At 38.4% G+C, this 23109-nt stretch overlaps 1 protein-coding gene across 9 annotated transcripts in view; it reads left to right on the top strand.

Moving 5' to 3' along the window:
- TP53BP1 (tumor protein p53 binding protein 1) overlaps nt 1-23109 on the top strand; it is a 93058-nt gene that overhangs the window by 17296 nt on the left and 52653 nt on the right. For 7 of the 9 annotated variants that reach the window (XM_045059446.1, XM_019832577.3, XM_006932585.5 and 4 more), the window contains exons 2-11: nt 6908-7097; nt 7674-7858; nt 8065-8155; nt 8597-8681; nt 16140-16273; nt 16847-17005; nt 17383-17512; nt 19302-19468; nt 21032-21158; nt 22065-22159. In XM_045059446.1, the coding sequence (XP_044915381.1) occupies nt 7091-7097; nt 7674-7858; nt 8065-8155; nt 8597-8681; nt 16140-16273; nt 16847-17005; nt 17383-17512; nt 19302-19468; nt 21032-21158; nt 22065-22159 (1180 nt within the window). In that variant the 5' untranslated portion in view covers nt 6908-7090. Of the gene's footprint in view, nt 1-6907; nt 7098-7673; nt 7859-8064; nt 8156-8596; nt 8682-8794; nt 8862-10451; nt 10587-16139; nt 16274-16846; nt 17006-17382; nt 17513-19301; nt 19469-21031; nt 21159-22064; nt 22160-23109 lie in introns of those variants that run through there. The other 2 variants (XM_045059445.1, XM_019832578.2) reach the window with 2 other exon arrangements.

Here is a 23109-nt window from a genome sequence, read left to right on the forward strand (position 1 = left end):
GGGACTTAAGAGTTCAGGAATAACTGTTTTTGTTTTTTTTTTAATGTTTATTTATTTATTTTGAGGAAGAGAATGTAGCATGTGCATGCGAGGTGGGGAGAGGTAGAGAAAGAGGGAGAGAATCCCAAACAGTCTCCACACTCAGCACGGAGCCCTATGCGGGGGCTCAATTCCACAACCATGGGATTAGGACCTGAGCCAAAATCAAGAGTCGGATGCTCAACCGATTGAGCCAGGCACCCCTGTTTTTGTGTTAATCTACAAGATGACTTTTCTCATCTTCTACCATCCTGGTTCTGATTTCTGGCCTTTCTGTTTCCAAAGGCTCTAAGAATATTCCTTTTCTTACTTTCATCCCATTCCTATGTTAGGTGCAGTAAACTTTTCTTGTAGTTTTGCTTAATGTCACCCCTGCTCAGCTCCAATCTCAGATAATTTGGTACCACTCTCTTTATCCTACCTTTCTTTCTTTTCTTTTCTTCTTTCTTTCTTTCTTTCTTTCTTTCTTTCTTTCTTTCTTTCTTTCTTTCTTTCTTTCTTTCTTTCTTTCTTTCTTTCTTTCTCTTTCAACTACAAGATCAGGAAGATAACATTGATTCAGTACTATTATATAATCTACATACCTTATTCGGATATCATCAGTGCTAATATTAGAGTTCTTTGTAGCAGAAGGAAAACCGAGTTCTTGTCTGGGGTTCAGTTCCGGATTACATGTTGCATTTGATGGTCTTGGGTCTTATCTCCTAGGTCTGCTCAAATCTGATTCAGTTCCTCAGTCTTTCTTTGTCATTGTTGATCTTGGCATGTTTTTCTCTTCTTCTCTCTCTCTGTCTCTTTGTTTCCTATGTCTCCCTCTGAAGAATATTGGCTAGTTATATGTACAGCATCCATCAATTTAGGTTTATGTGATGTCTCCTCATGGTCAGATTCAGGTAATAAATTTTTGGCAGGAATACAATTAAAGTGATGTTATTTCCTTCTCGGTGCATCATATCAAGTGACACATGATGGTATTTTGTCCCATTACTAGTGATGTTAACTGGAATCATTTGGTTACGTTGGTGAACATGAATTTTTTTTCACTGCAAATGTACTACTTTCTGTTTGTAATAATTTAATACATTTTAGGGAGATACTTTGAGACTTTGTAAGTACCCTCTTTTCCACCACATTACTAGTTTTGGCATCAGTGACATTTATTTATTTTAAATCACCTTTTTTTGAAAAAGTTTATTTATTTTGGGAGAGTGAGAGAGAGAGAGGAGAGAGTGAATCCCAAGCGGGGCTTAGTCTCAGGAACTATGAGATCATGACCTGAGCCAAAACCAAGAGTTGGACGCTTAACCAACTGAGGCACTCAGGCGCCCCTATTTTAAATCATCTTTATTATGAAATGTAACCCACATAAAAATGAATAAAATATAAATGTGCAAAGGTATGAATTATACATAGTATACCTGTTAATGCTCCTGGTAATAAAATTAGAACATTTCCAATCACCACCCTTGCCTCTTAAAGAATTAAAACCCCTTAAAAAAAAAAAAGAATTAAAACCTCTTTAGCTCCTCTAAAATTAACCACTAGTTCTGACTTTTATTGTTAATCATATAGTTTCTTTACTATTATTATTATTATTATTATTTATGACTTAGGTGTGTATCTTTAAATACCGAAATTTAGTTTTGTCTCATTCAAAAACTTTTTAAATTGTAGTACAATACATATAACATAAACTTTACCAATTTAAACATGTTTAAGTGTACAGTGCAGTAGCATTAAGTACATTCACATTCTGCAACCATCACCACCATCCATCTCCAGAACTTTTTCATCTTCCCAAACCACAACTCTGTACCCCTTAAACAATAACTTCCCTTTTCCTCCCTCCCCCCCCCATTCTCCTTTATGTCTCTATGAATTTGCCTATTCTATGTACATAATATAAATGGAATCATACAATATTTGTCCATTTGTGTCTGGCTTATTTTACTTAGCATAATGTTTTCAAGTTCCATCCATGTTGTAGCATGTTGATACCACTCTTAATTCTTAATTCTCATCCTGTAGTACTGGATTCCAGGAAGTTATGGATTGGAAAGAAAGCTGAGAGGGAGGAAAGCCAGGAACTCTGGAGTCACGGAATGAGAATTTTAAGGAGGAGGGAATCAGGAACACCATCATATACTATAAAAGTCAAAGCTAATGAGGTGATTTGACAGGAAATTTTCAGAATTGGTTATTAACAAAGATTTTTAGAGTAACTGCTTTGTGCCTGGAATTGTGGTAGGCACCAGGTTTATGGAGGTTGGAGCCAGATTGCAAAGGATTATAGAGTTACTGGTGTGTGTGGAGAAAATGGAATTTGGAGGGGAAGGAAACAGGAAGTCCAAGAGCTTGATAGGAGAGTAAAATGGAGGAAAGATGCTACCAGGATATGGAGATTTTAGTACTGCTAGAAAAAGAGGAATAAACCAAAGGGAGGGTGGTAGTCTCCATCAGTATTCACATGGGCAAAGATTCTGTCCAACACCCACCTCCTCCATACCATAACGTTTCGTTTCTGTTTCCAGGTAAGTGGCCAAGTGGCTCCTGGTGGAGTTGAACCCCAGCCTTTTTTTTTTTTTTTTTCTTTCTGAGTTCAACTGTTTAGGTTAGATGTTTGAAAAGGTGGGAGGGAGAAAACTGCAGCTAATACTACTGTCACAATTATGCTTGGTATTGTGTGTTTGAGGAAGACTCAAGCTGATAAGGCCTATTGCTGATTGGCTGGCTAGAAAATGCCACTGGATGTAAGGGGCAGTGTGCTCTGCTAATGTGCTTCCAGGGTTTCATGGATACTTGGGTGTGGCAAAATTGGGGCTCTGGAGAGATTAGAAAAGTGGGTTACAATGAACGAGGATGAGAAACAAAATATACATGGATTTATACAGGGGCACCTGGCTGGCTCTGTTGGTAGAGCATGTGACTCTTGATCTTGAGGTTATGAGTTCGAGCCCCATGTTGGGTAGAGAGATTACTTAACAGTAAAATATTTTTTAAAAATGTGATATATGCATACCGTGGACTATTATTCAGCCTTAATAAGGAAGGAAATTCTGACACAAGCTTCTAAGATTACAACATGGATGAATCTCAAGGACGTTATGCTAAATGAACTAAGCCAGACACAAAAGGACAAATATTGTATGGTTCCATTTATATGAGGTACCTACAGTTGTTAAATTCATGGGGACAGAAAGTAGCATGGTGATTGCCTGGGGCTGGAGGGAAGGAGGAATGGGGAGTAAGTGCTTAATGGGTACAGAGTTTTAGTTTGGGAAGATGAAAAAATTCTGGAGATGGATGGTGGTAATGGTTGCATAACCATGAATGCTCTTATTTCCATTGCACTGTACACTTAAAAATGGTTAAAACAATAAATGTTATGTTATATATATTTTAACATTACAATAAAAAAACTGAGTAGGAGTAATGTGGCAAAGTGTTAACAATGTGTGAACCTAGGTGAAAGGGTTTATGAAAGAGATCATTATACTATTTTTTAATTATACTATTTTTGCAACTTTTCTGTTGCTCTGAAATTTTTTTCAAAATAAAAAGTTTACTTAAAATTAACAGGAGGAAGTTCTGTAGAGATAAGATACAGACCAGTGGGATTGCTTCCACTACAGGCGTTGCAGGTACCAGGTCTATCAGCCCATTGTTAGGAAGATAATATAGTATCATAGGCAATTTTTGAGTACCTTAAGCAATTTGCTTTCACATTTTAATTATATCATCACCTCTTTGTTGACTTAACTTCTACATAAGGATGTGGAGTTGACAACTTTTCAATTTCTCCTCTGTTTTCTTCATATTATTTTATTTTTTTTTAATTTTTTTTTTCAACGTTTATTTATTTTTGGGACAGAGAGAGACAGAGCATGAACGGGGGAGGGGCAGAGAGAGAGGGAGACACAGAATCGGAAACAGGCTCCAGGCTCCGAGCCATCAGCCCAGAGCCTGACGCGGGGCTCGAACTCACGGACCGCGAGATCGTGACCTGGCTGAAGTCGGACGCTTAACCGACTGCGCCACCCAGGCGCCCCTCTTCATATTATTTTAATTTATTCTTATGAATTCCTAGAACACTAGGGATTGTGTTTAAATTCTGACCCTCTCCCTTGCTAGCTCTAACACATTACACAAATTATCTCATCTCTAAACCTTAGTGCCCTCATCTGTAACCCTCAGAGAGTTATGAGGCTTTTAGGTGAGGTAATGAATGTAAAACAGACCACAATGCCTGCCATATAGTGAAAATATGATACATGTTATTAATTATATCATTGGTATATGACTGGACATGATTGTATAGGTCCAGGTACAACAGAAGGCATCTTAGGGGTTGAAATCAATTATATATAAATATAAGTCAGAATGTAATACTTGAGTATTGCTGCTTAAAAGGGATATGTAATAATTTTTCATTAAATTCAGTACTTGTCGTATCATCAGTAAGGTTCTCTGCCACTGAACTCCCAAACTGAGTTTCCAGACGAAAATAATGAAGCAAATTTAAAGGTTGGTAAATAGTGTCTGTGTGGTAGATTTAAGCCACCTGGGGTTCTTTTGCTTAGAGAAGTCTGTGAGAAGACCTCAGAAAAAGACTAACAAATTAGATTTATAACACTTCTATTTATTGTTTCATTGGTTGAAATATATTATGGAATTATTGGACCAGGTGAAATGATTCCAGCCATACAAAAATTTATCCAGGTTTTAAAATGAATTGTCAATTAAAGACAATATGAGAGGAAATGGCTTTAAGCTCTAGAACAAAGGATTTAGGTTAGATGATTGGAATAAACATTTCTGACAATGAGGTTTATTAAATTTTAAAGTGAGTTAACATAAAGTCTGATAGGATTTTCTTGTCTTTAGAGGTAGATTAGATTTCTCTCTACTGAGGTGGCTTAGCTAAAGATGTACACGCAGGTGGGTAGCGGTGCTGATGTCCTTTGCAGCCTAGGAGTCAACAAAGGCCTTTTGCTCATCTAACCACAATCAGTCAGTCTCAGTGGGTAACCATCCTGCCTGCATTTTCTAATCTTTCTGGGTAATGTAATGATTAATTTAATTGTTATACTGTCTAACAAGGAATTCACCATTTTTCTTCACAGTTTTATTTGGTAATGGGAATGGCTCAGTCTTATTTAGTTTTAGTCATGTTTATTGAGGTTCAATTTACCCTTTTTGGTGTAGAGTTTTGTGAGTTTTAGCAAACACATGCAATTTGCTTTTCAAATAATCAAGAAGGCCTATTTATTTATGTCTTACTTGGGGAGGGGAAATGCAATAGGACAGAAAAGAGCAAAAGTGTAGTGACTTTTGGGGTATTTTTATGGGAATTGAGATCAAGATTTGCCCACAATAGGAACTGGTTGTTTGAGCCCTCACAAATGGAGCAGATGAATTTACTTTGTCTACCTAGTGTTTTTAATATCGACCTGCCCTGGTGCTTTCAGGATTAAATTTATTTGGTCACTGGTCTTCTGCAGCATTAGGAGTGGAGGAAAGGAGGAATCAATTATAAATGATTTCAAGATTAAGAAGTGGGATGTGTCTCTGTGTGTTCTATTCTATTTTTGTTCCACTATTAAAACATTCCAGGGACCCTAATTGTATTCTAGTTACAGCAACAACAGATTCTAGGTTTTTCAGGACAGTTTCATTTCAAAGGTTCTGTCCTTTTGTTTCCATAAGTAGCATATATTCACATGATATGCTTTGATTTTTGTTTTAAAAAATGTGATCACTGTAATTTATAAAAGCAGGGAGAAGACTGGTTTATAGGAAGCTCCACTTTCTCTTAGTTTATATAAGGTACTAAATTGGGCATTTAGAATATTGGAAAATCATGATTGGGCTATACCTAAGTCATTCTGAACCTGGGGTAGAGACAGAAAACTACCTCCTACTGAATGCTAGCTATGTATGTGCTTGGCGGTGTGCTAGGTACTTTCCCCACTGACAGCTGCTCTAGCTAGAATTCCATTCTAGATCCAACCACCACTTAAATAAAACAAAGCATATATTCCTTATGGTGTCTAGTTCATTAAAACAAGTCCCAGCTGCCACACCTTCTATAAGACCCTGGCACCATAATTAGGATAATAGACTCTCAAGGCTTGGGAGGGATTTTTGAGGTCATGTAGTTAAAGGGGCGGCAGCTGTTCTCTTCTCCACGGAGTCTGAGAATCGCCCTGCTTAATTCAATGGGAAGTGCAAAAAAAGGTCTGGGGCTATAGTCTCCTTAGGTTTCAATCTCATAAAAGAGAGGGCAATGATAAGCGAATGTGAAGCTTGACCTACGTTCCAGATTGCAGAGGGCAATGGGAAAAAATATGCTTTATTGGGGACCTCAGACAATGTAAAGGAAAAAAAAAAAAAACCCAAACCAAACCTAAACTGTCAGAGGCATAATGTGAGGCCCTCGAATTCAGTTAGAGGCCCACAAAAGGGATTCTAAGTGACACGGGTAAAACCCCAAGCATCCTGTCTGTCTTCAGTTTCACCAGCTCTGAAGTACTAGCCATCCTGGATCCTCGTCTTTGCCCTTTTATTAGAAATTGGGGAACCCTCTGCTTTTCTACGGAAGAAGGTAAGAGAAGGGGCCTCAAAGTGCATGAACGATAGAAAAGAAGTCTCTTCTCTTATATCTGAGTAGTGGTACACACAATTGTCCTGGAGGCAGGGGAATATATTTCACGCCCTCTCAAGGTCCCTTCGGTTCAAGGATACTGTCATTCTCTGGCTGTACTAGGGGGAGGGCCTGCAACGTCCATGCTACCATGGAAACACGCCGCGGTGTTCCTTTTTCTTACGTGGGGCGGGGCACTCTGCCTCAACCTCGAATCATCCACAGGGCTTCTTGAGTGGCGGGCAGCAGCAGCGAATGGGCGAGCCGGTACTGCGTGACGCGACGGGAAAAGGGGGAGTTCGCGGCCGGTGGCGGCGGTGGCTACAGCGGCGACCTGGGGATCGAGCTGGAGGGAGCTGGGGAGCGTGCAGAGACCTCTAGCTCGAGCGCGAGTGATCTCCCGCCGGGATGCCTGGTACCGTTTGCAGAAAGTGGGGGCGCAGTGAGCTCTGAAGGCTTGGGTTTCGGGTCTGAAGGGATGGCTGACCGGAGGGGGCGGGGTGGCAAGCATGGCGGCGGTGACGGGGAAAGGGTTGGAGGGCCCTGAGGAGGGGGTGGGGAAGCAGTAGCTAAGAAGGCTGGGTGGTCTTGAGTAAACGTGAAGGGCTGTGAGTGTTCTGGCGAACAGAGATTACAAAGCAGCCTTTTGGGGGGCGGTAGAGGCGCCAGAAAGACGTAGGGAGAGTTGTGGGGGATGGAAAAAGAGGCGGGGAGAGAAGAGGTTAGGAAGGAGGGGAAAGGGTGTCTACGGGAAGGTGATGGAAAAGAAGAGGAAGAGAAGGATTGGCAGACTGATAGTAAATAACGAGGAAATAAGGCCTTGGGAGGTTTGATAGGAAAGTGTTTGCAGCGATTATAAATATAATCTAATTGGAGTCCTAGACTGGCCCCTTTTCCTAGTTCTTGCACCTCCGCCCCATTATTTAAGCTCAGACTGCGAGAGGAAAGCTAGTAGGTTACACAGAACTGATCTTTTGTTATTCCATACCAGGGGAGCAGATGGACCCTACTGGAAGTCAGTTGGATTCAGATTTCTCTCAGCAAGACACTCCTTGCCTGATAATTGAAGATTCTCAGCCTGAAAGCCAGGTTCTAGAAGATGATTCTGGTTCTCGCTTTAGTCTGCTATCTCGACACCTTCCTAATCTACAGACACACAAAGAGAACCCTGTGTTGGTGAGTGATAATCTTGTTTGGAAAGGATTGAGGAAAAATTATTTTTTTTATCTAATCAAGAACAATTAGCAAATCTAAGTACTTAGGAGATCTCTATCTTTTGGATAAAATTGGTTGGAAAAATGAAATCAACACATTCACAAAAGTATGCCTTATTTTGGATTATTTCATATGTAGTAGGGATATTATATATGTATGTTTTTTAGGATGTTGTGTCCAATCCTGAACAAACAGCTGGAGAAGGAGGAGATAGTAATAGTGGGTTCAATGAGGATCTGAAAGAAAACAAAGCTGCAGGTGAGATGTTTAAAGCTAATAGTCCCTTTTGCAAGAGTGCTCTTGTTGTAACTGGGTGGACCTAAACATTATGTGGTTGTGGTGAATGCGTATAAGGCACTCAGAAAGTTGTTTTTTTTTTTTTTTTTAAGCTTACTTATTTATTTTGAGAGACAGAGAGACCCAGAGGGGAAGGGGCAGAGAGGGAGAAGGAGAGGGGGACAGAGGATCCAAAGCCGGCTCTGTGCTGACAGTAGAGAGCCTGATGCAGGGCTTGAACTCACAACCTGAACTGAAGTTGGATGGCTTAACCGATTGAGCCATCCAGGTGCCCCAGAAAGTTGATTTTTTAATGTAGATGATTAGATTGATATTGTCTACATTTCTGAATTTGTATTAAAGTTTGGTATTAAAGTTTGGTAGTAAATGCCTTTTGTACTAATGTCCACTCTTTTTTTTCAGACCCTATGGAATCTTCTCATTTGGACACAGGTGGTACCATCAGTCAGGTCATTGAACAGTTACCTCAGCCAAACAGGACAACCAGGTATACTAGTGTTGGAAGGAATTTATTTAAATTTATTAATGGATCATTTCTTTTATCTGTACCTATTGCCTCATCCCAACGATAAAGGGATTAATCTTATTTTTGTGAATTAGGTAGTGGGAGTTGAGGATCATATTCACTGGTACATTAGTACTGATAGCCAGAACCTCTTTTGTGAAGGTAATAACATTTTTTACACTTGTATTATTCAAATTGTGATTTGTATTGTACACGTAAAATAAATAATCATTCTTCATTCTTAATATAGATATGACTTAATGGAAAAAATAATCAAAAAATTTTTAGGCATATTATCAAAACTATTAGGCATGCTTTCCATCTACCAGCTAAATTACCAGTTTTAGACCCAGGATGTTTATTAATTCATACCCTAAACAGTATTCAATTTTTACTTTGTCTTATGGGTAGTTTTACATTGCCCATTTTTTGAGTTTATCCTCTGTTAGGATAGGATCCTCTGTCAGGATTGGATGTTTGATACATATTCCCATTTAATTTCATCCTTAGAGCAGCTGTACAGTGAAGACATTATATTCTTTCCATTACATAGAGGGGGAAACTGATGGGTGAAGATGTTAGATAACTTGTTCTAGAATATATTGCGTATAAGTGGCAACTGAGCTCTGAGCCCTCCTGACTCCAGTGCCTTCTCTTTCTTTTTTACTATTCAGTGCTTCTTAGTCTTCTGCCTGAAATTACTAAAATCAAAAGAGAACTTAGATAACTTCAGGAGCCTTGTGGTGGCTGAGTAGGAAAAGGGAGCTAGTCCAAGAGGAGAATGTCAGGTTGAGGTGGTGAAAGACTATGGTTTTATCTAAAAAATAAATGCCCTCCCACCCCCTTTTTTTTGCCTTCTATTTAGTACTCTGTTTGCACATAAGTTTTTTCTCCCAAATTATTAGTTGATGCTTTGGAACAATCTGCAAATTGGTGGGCTTATTTTGACCTGCAGGTGGCTTGTCTTTGGCCCACACATGGTTGTAAAATATATTTGAAATAATTGATAGAATTTTAAATGGGGAAATTTTACATAAAACTTGGATTTTCAGCTTCTGGCATTACTAGTCCAGAGGTAATGCAACTTTTGTATTATTGGTAACATTTGCCTGGAGCTGTGAGTAGCAGCTAACCTCTGCATAGGTGAGCATGAGTGCTCTGGTCTGTCATAGTCCCTGCAATTCACAATTGTACATGGACACTGAAGTTAATTATTCATCTTTTACTGCAGTACTTTTGCTTTTGTTCTTAGCCACTTCACCCCTTTTTGTTACCTTGTTTTGCTTTCTGTAGGCATTTAAATTTATGATACTTTAAAGTGAACATGTGCCAAAGTTATTTGTGTTTTTGTGACCCTGCACCTTGGTTTGAACCAGTGGGGGCAGGAAGTATGTATACCCCTCATAAGTGAAGCATTGCTGTTAGAGAAGTCCCATACTATCACTTTTCCTTTTTTGCATTGATGTGTTGCCCTTTCCCTAAAAAAACAAAACAAAACAAAAACCAAAAAACCTTGAACGTTTACATTCAGGAAATGTGCAGGCACTGTGGTAAGGTGTTTTAAAGGGGCTTTGCCATCATGGAACTTATAATTTAACAGGGAGAAAGGTGTTAAATCATTACATAAACAGCTATTCAGTTACAATTGTTATTTCAAAGAGGGAGGAAAGAAAGAAAATATGACCTAATCTGTGTGATAGGGGTAAGCCTCTTTGAGGAATGTGATCTAAACTATAAATATGAATTTGTTAGACATGTTTGAAGAGCTGGGGAGAAGAGTGGCTGGTGGGAGGAGGAGCTTTCCAGAGGGAACTGCAAGTGCAAAGGCCATGAATCTAGAAAGGATTGGGGTTGATTCCAAGAGAATGAAAGTTCTTCAAAACACAGGTATATTGATCTCCGTTTGTATGTATTTACTCGTTAATGCAAGTATTTTTTAAAAAGCTGCTTGTGAATTTTTTGCATAAAATTCCAAAAAAATCTTCCTCTCTTACCTAGTGTTCGGTTGATCTAAGCTGATGGTCCTAAACATGGAGCATCCTAAAATATACTAAAGAAATATAGATTGTTTTATTTCCCTGTTAAGCATTTTATTTTATTGTTTTAAAGATTTTATTTTTAAGTATTCTTTACATCCAGCATGGGATTCTAACTCACAACCCCAAGATCAAGAGTTGCATGCTCCACTGACTGATCCAGCCAGGTGCCCTTCTCTGTTAAACATTTAAAAAAAGTGAGATAATTATAGATTCACATGTAGTTGTAAGAAATAGTATGTAGAGATCCTTTATAAACTTTGCCCAAATGGTAACGTTTTGCAAAACTATAGTATATTAACCAGGATATCTGTATTGATAAAATCTGAATGATTTAAGTTTCCCCACTTTTACTTGTATTCATGTATGTGAATTTTTATAAAGTCTAGTTACCTCTGTATCTGCCTTTTTATAACCATGTTCACCTCTTTGTCTTACCTGAACTCCTGGCAATCGCTAATTAAGACTGTCCTTTGTAATATTTTGTCATTTCGAAATGTTATGTAAATGGGATCATACATTAACCTTTTGGGATTGGCTTCCCTCCCCGCTTCCCGCCCCCCCCCCCCCCCCCCCCCCCCCCAGTCAGCATAACTCCTGGGAGATCTGTCCAAATTGTTGCATATATTAGTGGTTCATTACTTTTTATTTTATTGTTCCGTGGTATGGGTATACCACAGTTTAACCGTTTACCTGTTGCAGGAGAGCTGGATTGATCTGGGTTTTGGCTATTGCAAATAAAGTTGCTCTGACCTTTTGTGTGCTAGTTTTTAAGTGAACATAATCTTTCTATCTCTGGGATAAATGGCCATTGGGAAATTGCTGGGCTGTTTGGTAGTTGTATATTTAGTTTTTTAAGAAATTGCCAAACTCTTTCTGGAGTAACTATACCATTATATAGTTTCACTAGCAGTGTAAGAGATCCAGTCTCTCTCCATTTTTACCAGCATTTGGTGTTGTCACAATTTCTTATTATGACCGTTCTGATAAATGTGTAGTGATATCACATTATTTTAATTTGCATTTCCCTAGTGGCAAATGATGTTGAAAATCTTTTGATGTGCTTATTTGCCATCTGTACATCCTTTTCAAGGAAATGTTTGTTCATGTCTTCTGTCCATTTTCTAATTGGATTTTTAAAAATTGTGTTTCTAGAGTTCTTTATATATTCTAGTTATTAGTCCTTTGTAGGCTATCTGGTTTGCACATATTTTCTCTCACTCTAGTTTATCTTTTCATCCTCTTCAGAAGGTTTTTCACAGAACGGTTTTTTAATTTTAGTGAGATCTGTCAAATATTTTTAACAGAGTAATATAAATACATAATTTATTTAAAAAAAAAACATAATTAAAAGCAGAGTCCTTTCCCACCCTTGGTGTCCTTTCACAGAGGCTACGCTGTAAGTGTGTTTTAACTTCTTGGAGAGGTTATCTTCCTGGTGCTCAATACTGTTGTAAAACTAATATTTTACAATATTGTAAAACTAATACTGCCATTTCTTATTTTATCAAATTAAGACAATTGAATTCCATAATGAAAGATGAGGACTTAACTCCATACGCTCCCAATTATTGATAATTATTTTAGTTCTTATGTCAGCTACTTTTGTACTTCTAAATAATGTATTTAAACCTTTGTTTTCCTTTCCATTAGCTTTAGACAGTGGAGAAAAGTTTAACCATTAGGACTGGGTTTTTTTGCCTGTAATCTGGTTTATTTCAAGCCTGTTTGGATTCACTTGATCATTTTACAAATATTTATTGGATATTTCCTATATGCCAAGCATTGTTGAATTTTGGAGATGCAGAGGATCAGAAAAAAAAATCGTAGACCTTAATATAGCTTACATTCTTGTATGGGATATAGCAATACATGATCAATAAGTAAATAGTATGTTAGAAACTGATAAGGGCTGAAGAGAAAAATATAGCAGAGAAGGGGATAGGAAACATCAAAGGAATTGCAAGTTTAGATAGGGTGACTTAGGGAATGCTTGGCTGATAAGACATTTGATTAAAAGTTCTTGAGTGGGGTGCCTGGGTGTCTCAGTCAGTTAAGTGTCCGCCTTTGGCTCAGGTCATGATCTCAAGGTCTATGAGTTCAAGCCCCGCATAGGGCTCTGTGCTCACAGCTCAGAGCCTGGAGCCTGCTTTGGATTCTGTATCTCCTTCTCTCTTTGCCCCTCCCCTGCTCGTGCTCTGTCTCTCAAAAATGAAAAAAAACATTAAGAAAGTTCTTAAGAAAGTGATCTCTGCTGTTATCTGGGGTAAGTGCAATCATTGCATAGAGAACAGCCAAGTGCAAAGGCCTTGAGTTAGGAGTGTGCCTGGAATATTTGAGAAATGGCAAGGAGTTTAGCATGGCTGGAGTAGAGTGATGGAGAGAATTGGGAGAAGAGGTCAGAAAAGTAAGGGGAACCAGAATATGTAAGGCCTTATGGGTTACTGTGAGGAAGTCAGCTGTTACTCTTGTTGAGATAGGAAGGCATTTAAGGGTTTTGAACAGAGGAATGACATGATCTGACTTAGATTTTAATAGGATCACTGTGGCTGCTGGATCAAGAGTAGACAGAAGAGGGTACAATTTTTATTTGTTGATTGTACCTTGATAAAGCTGGAGAAAAAATTTAAAATCCATTTAAATTAAAAAGGAGAATGGACTGAAGGAGGAGCAAGGGCAGAGGCAGGAAGACCAAGTAGGAGACTATTGAAATAATTTAGGCAAAATGACTGTGGCTACACCAGAGTAGAAGTAGATGAGGAGTGGTGAGATTCTGGTTTTTTTGAAAATAGGATTCAAAGGCTGATTGGATGGTGGAGTATGAGAGGAAGGAGGTAACAATGATTTTGCATTTTTGGTTTGAGTATTAGAAGAATGGGGTTGCTGCTAGATGAGATGGAAAAAGACTGCAAGAGGAGAAGGTCAGGTTTAGACATGTTGAAGTTGAGCTGCCTTTTCAATAAACAATTGGTGACACTTGATGATGTGCAAGTCTGGATGGAGCTCAGGGGGAATGTCTTAAGCTGGAGATTTAAATTGCAAAGTCATAAGCATGTGGATGATATTCAAAGCCATGAGCCTGGGTAAGATCATTAAGGAGGTGAGTAAAGATGGAGAAGAGCTCCAAGGACTCACTGAACTTAGAGGTCAGGGAGGGACATGAAGGAAAACCACTAAAGGAGACTGAAGAAGAGCCAAAGTATGTGGTTTGTGCTGTCTTTCATTGCTCTTCTACATTTTGTCATGTTTGCTCTTGGACTTTGGTTCCCAAGAAACTCAACTTGGGGCTGTATTTCCTGAGGTTATATAACTAGTCTTCCTGGTTACATAGGTAATGTTCTATTTTTTGTGTGTGAAAATCTTTACTAGTCCCTTTTCCTTGGATCATGGTCCCCTAACTTTGCAAATTTATGTTTTCACCTCTTAATGCTCATTATAGTTCTGCTTAGTAGTCTTTATATGAAATAATTAAATGTGTAGAAAGCTTCAAGGAAGCAAAAAATGTTATCTATAATTCTGCCACCCAGAGGCTAATTGCTGTAAACATTTTGACATATTTTCCTTCTTTTTTTGTGTGCACACTTGATAGCTGACATGTGTAGAGTAAAATTTTGTGTTTGCTGACTTTTTTGCTTAACAATATGGAGTTTTTCCCATGACAGTTAAGACTTTTTTTAAAAATTTTTTTAACGTTTATTCTTTTTTGAGAGAGAGAGAGAGAGAGAGAGAGAGAGAGAGAGAGAGACAGAGCATGAGTGGGGGAGGAGCAGAGACAGAGTGAGACACAGAATCTGAAGCAGGCTCCAGGCTCTGAGCTGTCAGCACAGAGCCTGATGTGGAGCTTGAACTCATGAACTGTGAGATCATGACCTGAGCCAAAGTTGGCTGCTTAACCGACTGAGCCACCTAGGCGCCCTGACAATTAAAACTCTTAATAAGTTTACTGAAGTTTTTTTCTTTTAAAAGTTAAAAAAAAAATTTTTTTAATGTTTATTTATGAGAGAGACACAGAGGGTGAGTGGGTGAGGGGCAGAGAAAGAGGGAGACACGGAATCCAAAGCAGGCTCTATTCTCTGAGCTGTCAGCACAGAGCGCAAAGACGGGCTCAAACTCAAGAACCACGAGATCGTGACCTGAGCTGAAGTTGGCCACTTAACTGACTAAGCCACCCAGGCACCCCTAGGTATTTCTTAATTACAGTAAACATTGAGAAATAAGTTTGCACAAGGATTTTTCTACATTTCAAATTATTTCTTAAAATTGAAATTATTGAAATTATTAGGTGTATACATTGTTTTGGAGGTTTTTTTTAGAAACATTTTTCCAAATGTTCCAAACATTCTCCAGAAACATTCTATTAGTTCATAGTAAACTCAATGGTTGAGTCTCGTAAACAGTATATGATAGTGCTTATCTCAGGTTTGGGTAGCACTGAATAGTAGTATAGTATTGACAATTTTTTTTCCCCAATTTGATGGGCAACGGTTGTTTTCTCTATTTTCCTACATGTTTAAGATAACTTATATTCCTTTTTTATGAGTTGTCTGTCTGTTCACCTATGTCTTGGGGTTCTTCATGTGAATTCCTTCTATTTTAGGGAGACTGTTATTTTGTTCTATTTGTTGTAGTATTTTTTCCTGATTGTTGTCCTTTATTTTTATGTTTTTTGACCTGTAATCTTAACTTCTTCTAAATATACAGGCTTTTTACCAGAATTTTATTCAGACATTCTGGTTCTATGTATGTAGTCTAAGATTTTTATACTAACAAATTTTTGTGTAGGGACCCTGGGTGGTTTAGTCGGCTAAGCTTCTGACTTTGGGTCAGGTCATGATCTCGTGGTCCATGAATTCGAGCCCCGGGTCAGGCTCTGTGCTCACAGCTTGGAGCCTGGAGCCTGCTTCGGATTCTGTGTCCCTCTCTCTCTCTGACCCTCCCCCGCACTCACTCTCTCTCTCTCTCTCTCTCTCTAAAAAATAAATAAACATTAAAAAATGTTCTTAAATATTTTGGTGAACTGTGTCTGGTTCAGCTGATGTATCTTTGAGTCCCTTGACTGCATATCCAATGCATATCTTACTGTGTCATTTGTCAGTTATTCTCTTGAGAGTAAGGTTTTTCTCTCCCTGTTTATATTTTTTTCGGAGAAAGTGAAAACTCAAATGTGTTTATTCCTTTCTTTTGTTAAATATTTGTGTTCTTTAATTCAGTGCAGCGTTTTGAGTTGTTATCCTTTCAGGTGCTTTCTGTAGAAAGAAGCACTGATGGGGGCGAGGCTTTTTACTTTTTTCAAATTTGCGTAAGAGTTGGTTGGTGTGTGGGCTGTTAAAATAAATTTAGAAGAGTGCTTTGAGCAAAGTGTCCCAACCTATCTGAGAACACACGATTGTGTCTTTCCATGTAGTGTTTTGGGAATGTCAGTGGAATCTGCTCCTCCTGTGGGAGAAGAGAAAGAAGAAGAGGTAGAAGAGAAAGAGAAGGAGGAAAAGGAAGAAGATATTAGAGATGATACTACCACACGCTCCCTTGGTGCTGAAGGTAGCTTTATGCCTTTATCTAGATAGTAGATTGTTCTAAGTCCCTTTAACATAAGCATGAAGATATCCAAATTTCTGTTTGTTGTCAGGTTATAGATTTCTCATCATTAAAATGAGGATAGTCATTAAGAAAGTCGCATTTGTCTAAGATATTCCCCCTAATTTGATGTTCAGGAATTTGATGCTCATTGGATAGCTCTCTTTCTGCATATTGACTCTTTTTCTTGTTACATTTGGTTTTCAAATATTTTGGGAATGTATGCTTTGTGGGTGGAAGTATGATCGGAATTACTGTGTGTGTAGGTATGGTTTATGTATATCTTCAGAAAGTAGACATAGTCTACCTATATGTTAGGTGCTCAGAAGGTTTTAGAATATGTAATTTTTGTTTCGTTATGTATTTTTCCCTTTCACTTTTAGTGCCTTTATTCTTGAGTTTATTTTGAAAAACTTTGGAGGCAGGGCTTTCTTGTGAAGGACTTAAAATGACCTTTTTGTTTTGCTAAGGGACAGGACCTTACACAGTGCATAATATTGTGGGATGCTACCTAACTTCTTGGGGTTTTGTTTCTAGATCCTGCCTCATCACAGTTGGGCTTTGGAGTTCTGGAACTCTCCCAGAGCCAGGATGTTGAAGAACATACTGTGACATATGAAGTAGACAAAGAGCCTGTACTGTCAGTAACTACCAACTCTAGTTACACTGGGCTGTCTGATGTGGATGCTAATATTGGTATGAAACATGTTTTTTGGCATTTGGAATTGTTTATAAGCGTTTTCCTCCTAAGCTAGAGCTAGTTATTCATTCCTTAATACAGTTTATAACTACTAGGTTAATATAATCAAGTTAGTATAGTAAGGTTGCAGAGTTGTCTGGCAAATACTTGTTAGTTGATGGGTTGCAGATTAAGAGTTTTGGTAAGGTTTGTTTTAGTTTGGTTTGGTTAGTTTTGATTAAGGTTACTGGTTATTTTCTTTTTGCATTGATGTCTGTTTATATTTTCAAATTGGACTTCTTTTGTTAAATCTTTGCCTTTAAAAAAGCATCTGGGACTGCTTCTAGTACTTTGGAAAATTAAGTATCTCCTTCCTGTCTTCTAAAACTTCAAGCAATTAAGCATGAAGAACAGTCCAATGAAGATATGCCCATGGCAGAACAGCCCAGCAAGGATGTCCCTGTGGTAGCACAGCCCAGTAAGGATGTACATGTGGTAGATGAGCAAAGTTCACCACCTGCAAGGTAAACTCTGCTCTTTTAGGTTTCTGTTATAGTACTTTATAGTTTCTAGAAAGTATTTTTAAGTTTCATACTTGTTTTACTTGGCTAGATGGAAACATTTTTAGAAATTATTGATTTTCCTCCCCCCTTGTACTGTGCATATTTCTGGTCCAGTGGAAACTATTTATGAATTCTTAACCGTGTCCTTATCTTTAGGCATATTACAAAGCCATTTTATTGTTGCCGTAATTGTAAGCATGACTCCTTAATCTTTGGTTGTCATTCCTCTCTGATCTTTGTCTACAGAGACACTGTCTCTGTGGGAGGAGTTCCTATCTTCTCTATCTCTAGTGTTATGAGGAATCACATGAATATTATATTTGAAAATTTACTGTTCTTATAATTGAGGAACACCCAGATTGCTTTGAGTCCTCATGTATCCTACATCTAATAGTTTATGGTATAGCTATGGACGTATTCTTTTCCCAAGTCCTAGTAGGAATTGGGCTTATCCTTCTGCTGTGCTTCTGGTGATTATTATGTCCCAAACTGCATTGCCTCTGGTCAACAGCTCACGTTTGGATATGGCAGAGGAAAAGTGGGATGCTTCCAGTTTGGTAGAGGTGATGAATAAGCATTCAGTATTTTCTTATAACTTCCTTCAATACAAATGGTGGGGAATGGAGTCCTGAACAAGTTGACTATCAAGAGAAGTTGTTTTGTCTTTTTTTTTCTTTTAATTTTTTAATGTTTGTTTATTTTTGAGGGAGAGAGACAGAGCACGAGCAGGGGAAGGGGAAGAGCAGAGAGAGAGGAAACACAGAATCTGAAGCAGGCTCCAGCTGTCAGCACAGAGCCTGATGCAGGACTTGAACCCATGAACCATGAGATCATGACCTGAGTCAAAGTCGGAGGCTTAACCGACTGAGCCACCCAGGCACCCCAAGAGAAGTTGTCTTTCTAATACAAAACACTCACCCTCACATGGGCTGACATTTTAGGCTTTTCTTTAGGAAGTTTCCCTGTAGCTCGTTTTGCTAACTTTTTAATAGGCGAACCTCCCAAGTCTCTGGAAAGGGGCCAGCAATGAGAGTTTTACATGTGTGAGTGGTATTGGTATGAAGGATTCTTGATTTGGGGGTTAGGTTGAGCAGAACAAATGGAAAAGGTCAGCAGCAGATAATGTGTGTGGCAATAGCACAGAGGATAATTCACATCTAAACTTTGTGGAAGGTCCTCATTAGGACTGGCATTGTTGTGGTTTGGTTTAGAATCCTTCATGCTCACGTAGGTAACAGTATATGTAACAAAAATCCTTGAATCACTCATGAGAAATCATGGACAGCATGCTGCACAGCTGTGAGCAAAGTTGGAAAATTGCTGTGTGAGAGACTGAGACAAGATTTTAAATGGGCTGAGGTCTTCATGTCATTATAAAAAGTAGCTTGTTTCAACTTTGAATAAATAGAGCCTCTGGAAGTTTTGAAATTATTAAAGGAAAACACAAAACAGGAAAGGCTTCTTCTATTTCTTTTTTCTTTTCTTTTCTTTTCTTTTCTTTTCTTTTTTTTTCTTTTTTTTTTTTTTTTTGAGAGAGAGGAAGAGGCAGAGGGAGAGAAAGAATCTTAAGCAGTCTCCATGCCAAGTGTGGAGCCCAACCTCACGCCCATGAGATCATGACCTGAGCTGAAATCAAAAGTCAGTTGCTCGACAGACTGAGCCACTCATGTGCCCCAGGAAAATCTTAATTCAAAGGTGAAAGCATTTGAATGTATAGCAACTTTTTCTCCTGGTGGTTTGAATTTCCTAGGTCAGAGGACATGCCTCCTTGTCGCAAAGTATCTCTTGCTGCTGTGGAGACAAAAGAACAAATATCTGCTCAAGAACTTTTGGAAGGTGGACTGCAGATTCAGAAGTCCCCAGAGCCTGAGGTTTTGTCAACTCAGGAAGACTTGTTTGACCAGAGCAATAAAACAGGTATAAAGAGTGATTAGTTGCTGTAGCTCCTCTTCTCCAAAGATCTAAACTTTATTATTATTGTTCTGAGCCTACTGTTTGAATTAGAAGGCACTTTATAAAAGGTATGCAGACTTGTTTGTAGTATGGAAGGAAAATACATTTCTAACTGATTAATGAGAAAGGCTTTTTGGGAATGATTGCTGTTTTACATTAAAAAAAAATTTTTTTTTTAATCTTTATTTATTTTTGAGAGACAGAGCACAAGCAGGGGGGAACAGAGAGAGAGGGAGACAGAGAATCCAAAGTAGGCTCCAGGCTCCGAGCTGTCAGCACAGAACCTAACACGGGGCTCGAACTCACAATGAGTGAGATCACCACCTGAGCTGAAGTCAGACGCCCCACCAGCTGAGCCACCCACGCGCCCCTGTTTTACATTTTAACATAGTTTTCTCTCTGTGTTGGAAATGGAGATTTGAGGAATAATATAGTAAATTAAAAAAAAAATTTTTTTTTAACGTTTATTTATTTTTGAGACAGAGAGCACGAATGGGGGAGGGTCAGAGAGAGGGAGACACAGAATCTGAAACAGGCTCCAGGCTCTGAGCTGTCAGCACAGAGCCTGACGCGGGGCTCGAACTCACGGACTGCGAGATCATGACCTGAGCCGAAGTTGGCCTCTTAACCAACTGAGCCACCCAGGTGCCCCAATATAGTAAATTTAATATTAAGGACAGAATAGCTATTAGAGTCATCATAGGTCTTCAGATCTTATTATCATGATAATTAAATGTAAGTTTTTCATAATCACCTGGGCAATAGTCTGCCTACTCATCTATTTATTAGTTAGTTCATCTATCAGAAATAGGAAGTTATGGCCTAGCAGAAAGAAATTCCTTTATACTTGGGATTAATGCAGCTAATACCCCTGTCTCTTGCTGAGAAGTGACCAACAAGAGATTGTTCATAATATAAGTCAATGACTGCTCTTATATTCTTTTATTAATGCATTAGTATTTTCTGTCTCCTCTGAGGAGGCCCAGGTTCTAATCATGAAAACTGCATTCATATCATCAGGTTTGATGCACATTGTTTTACTTCTGCCATCTGTTTCATGGCATGAGCTTTACTTCACCATAGATAGACCTTGGAATAAAAGGCTTACTTGCTGTTTTACAATAGAAGCTTCACAAGAAGCAGAGCAGCCAAGCAGAGGGATAAGTATTCTGCCTTTTTCCTCCCAAGGTTTAATCATGATGGAAAGGACTAAGGAATACGTTTTGTCATTCTATATTAAAGAAACCCGTAATTTAGGGAGGATGGTATTTAGTGGTCACTTAGAATTTGTGTTAGCATGGCATTTCATTGATTGTACTACTATTAGAAAACAGTTTCTGCTCTCTTGGAACATGGTTGGAAACATTGGTATTACTCTTTGCAGTACTGAGTGGCTTGCTTGCTTGCTTTCTTCTTCCTCCTCTTCCTTTTTTTTTTTTTTTTAAACTCAGGATTGTCAATTTGAGAAGCAAATGAAACTGGATTTTCTCTCTCTCTCTCTCTCTCTCTCTCTCTCTTTTAAAATAGCTTCTGATGGTTGCTCTACTCCTTCAAGGGAAGAAGGTGGATGTTCTCTGGCTTCCACACCTGCCACCACTCTGCACCTCCTGCAGCTCTCTGGTCAGAGGTCCCTTGTTCAGGAGAGTCTTTCCACGTAAGTAAGCCTAAAATAGCTCTGCCAAAGAAACATGTATCTGAGGGTCTTAGGCTAAGGTTGAAAGAGCTGAAATTGCTAGTCTAGAATTCTTTTTAAAATCAAAAAGCAAACTCTAGGCTTTAGAATTTTGGGGTTAAGAGCTTAGTGGACCTATTGAAGGCAGGTAGCTCTACTTTCCCATATGGAGGGTTTTTTTTAGTTTTATTTATTTAAGTAATTTTTACAGTCGACTTGGGGCTCGAACTCAGAACCCTGAGATCAAGAGTCGCATGCTCTTCTGACTGAGCCAGCCAGGCACTCCCCCATTTGGAAGTTTATAATAGTAGCCCAATTGTTTCACTAGACAGAAACTGCCCAGTTACATTCTGTTATACAACCAAAACAAGCATACTGCTCTTCTATTTGACCAGCATTTCTTTCCATTTAACCGCATAGGGGTGGAGAATAGATTGTACTATAGTTGACCTTAGTTGGAGTTCTTTATCTCGCTGTTATGGCAAAGAGATTTGCTTTTTTTTTTTGAAATAAAAATGTGCATGATCTTTCTAATATTAGGTAAAATTTGGAGTATTTTTATCTCAGTTTTGCACATGAATTTATTTTTTAGCTCTTTGTCATCTTGCTTTGCAATCATGATGTCCTTGTGTTTGATTGTTTATTTCTCTTATAATCATATGGCTTTATCCTTCTTTTTTTTTTTTTTAATTCTAATTTTGGATATGTCTGGTGTGAGAAATAGTTAAGTATTATTCATGGCTCTTCCATGAGCCTCAGGTAGATGTTTGAGAGATTGCTAATAAGATTTGTTTGGATGACTTAGATATTTTTGCTATCAGAAAGTAAAAAACAAATGCACAACTGTGGCTGTGGTACAATAACCTGTGATTCTCTCTTTATATAAAGGAATTCCTCAGATCTTGTTGCTCCTTCCCCTGATGCTTTCCGATCTACCCCTTTTATCGTTCCTAGCAGTCCCACAGAGCAAGAAGGGAGAAAAGGTGAGCTCTCGTGATCTGTCTGTTGCTCTCAGATTAGACGAGCAGCAGCACTTCTGCCTTGCAGAACGTACTGTTTCTTTATATGTTCAGACACTGTGACCTAAACTATTCAGTAGGACTCATGTCTATCTCCCCTTCAGGGATGTGGCCTAGTATAAGGGGCTCATTCTTATGAGAATTCTGTATTTTTGACTTGATTTTTTAAAAAGATCTGTAGGGTAAAATTTGTTAAGATAGAACTCAGAATAGTATGTTATATTAGTTTATTAGTGAAGAACCGGGTTTGTTACTAATAACCCAGAAGTTTCCAGCAACATGTTGACATGCTGCTGGGGAAAGGGAACCAAAAATTGTTTCTTTTGCTATTTAACTGTTATTTTTGTTATCATCAAGCAGTTTTAGTCAAAGAATAGCTAGGAGCAGGTTGTAGAAATTTTGATTTCATTCACTTCCTCCTTTGAGGACCTAGTGATTTTACATTACTTTATTCACAAGAAAGATTTCCTTTTTACTTAATTTATCTCGTTATCTATATCTCTTTTACTCTCTCTTAGTCTTATATCCAGTCACTCAAGGTATTTCTAAGTTCCTACTACTTTTACGAAGTCTTTTCCAATAAATTTCATGATTTTCTCCTTTTAATTCTTTCACATACCAATGATGGTATAATGGTTAATATTTATTAAGCACTTATGGTATGCCAGGCACTGTTTGGTGTGCTTCTCTTTGGCTCTAGGTGCTTTTCTTTGTTTTTGTTTTTGTTTTTTTTTAATTGAACCCTCGCAACAATACTAAGAAATAGGTGTTACTTTTTTTTTTTTTTTTAATTTTAAAAAATATTTATTTGTTTTGAGAGAGAGCAGGGGAGGGGCAGAGAGAGAAAGGGTGAGAGAGAATCCCAAGCAGGCTCCATGCTGTCTGTGCAGAGCCCACCGTGGGGCTTGATTTCC

The sequence above is a fragment of the Felis catus genome, chromosome B3 (genome assembly GCF_018350175.1).
Source record: "Felis catus isolate Fca126 chromosome B3, F.catus_Fca126_mat1.0, whole genome shotgun sequence".
Lineage (NCBI taxonomy): Eukaryota > Metazoa > Chordata > Mammalia > Carnivora > Felidae > Felis > Felis catus.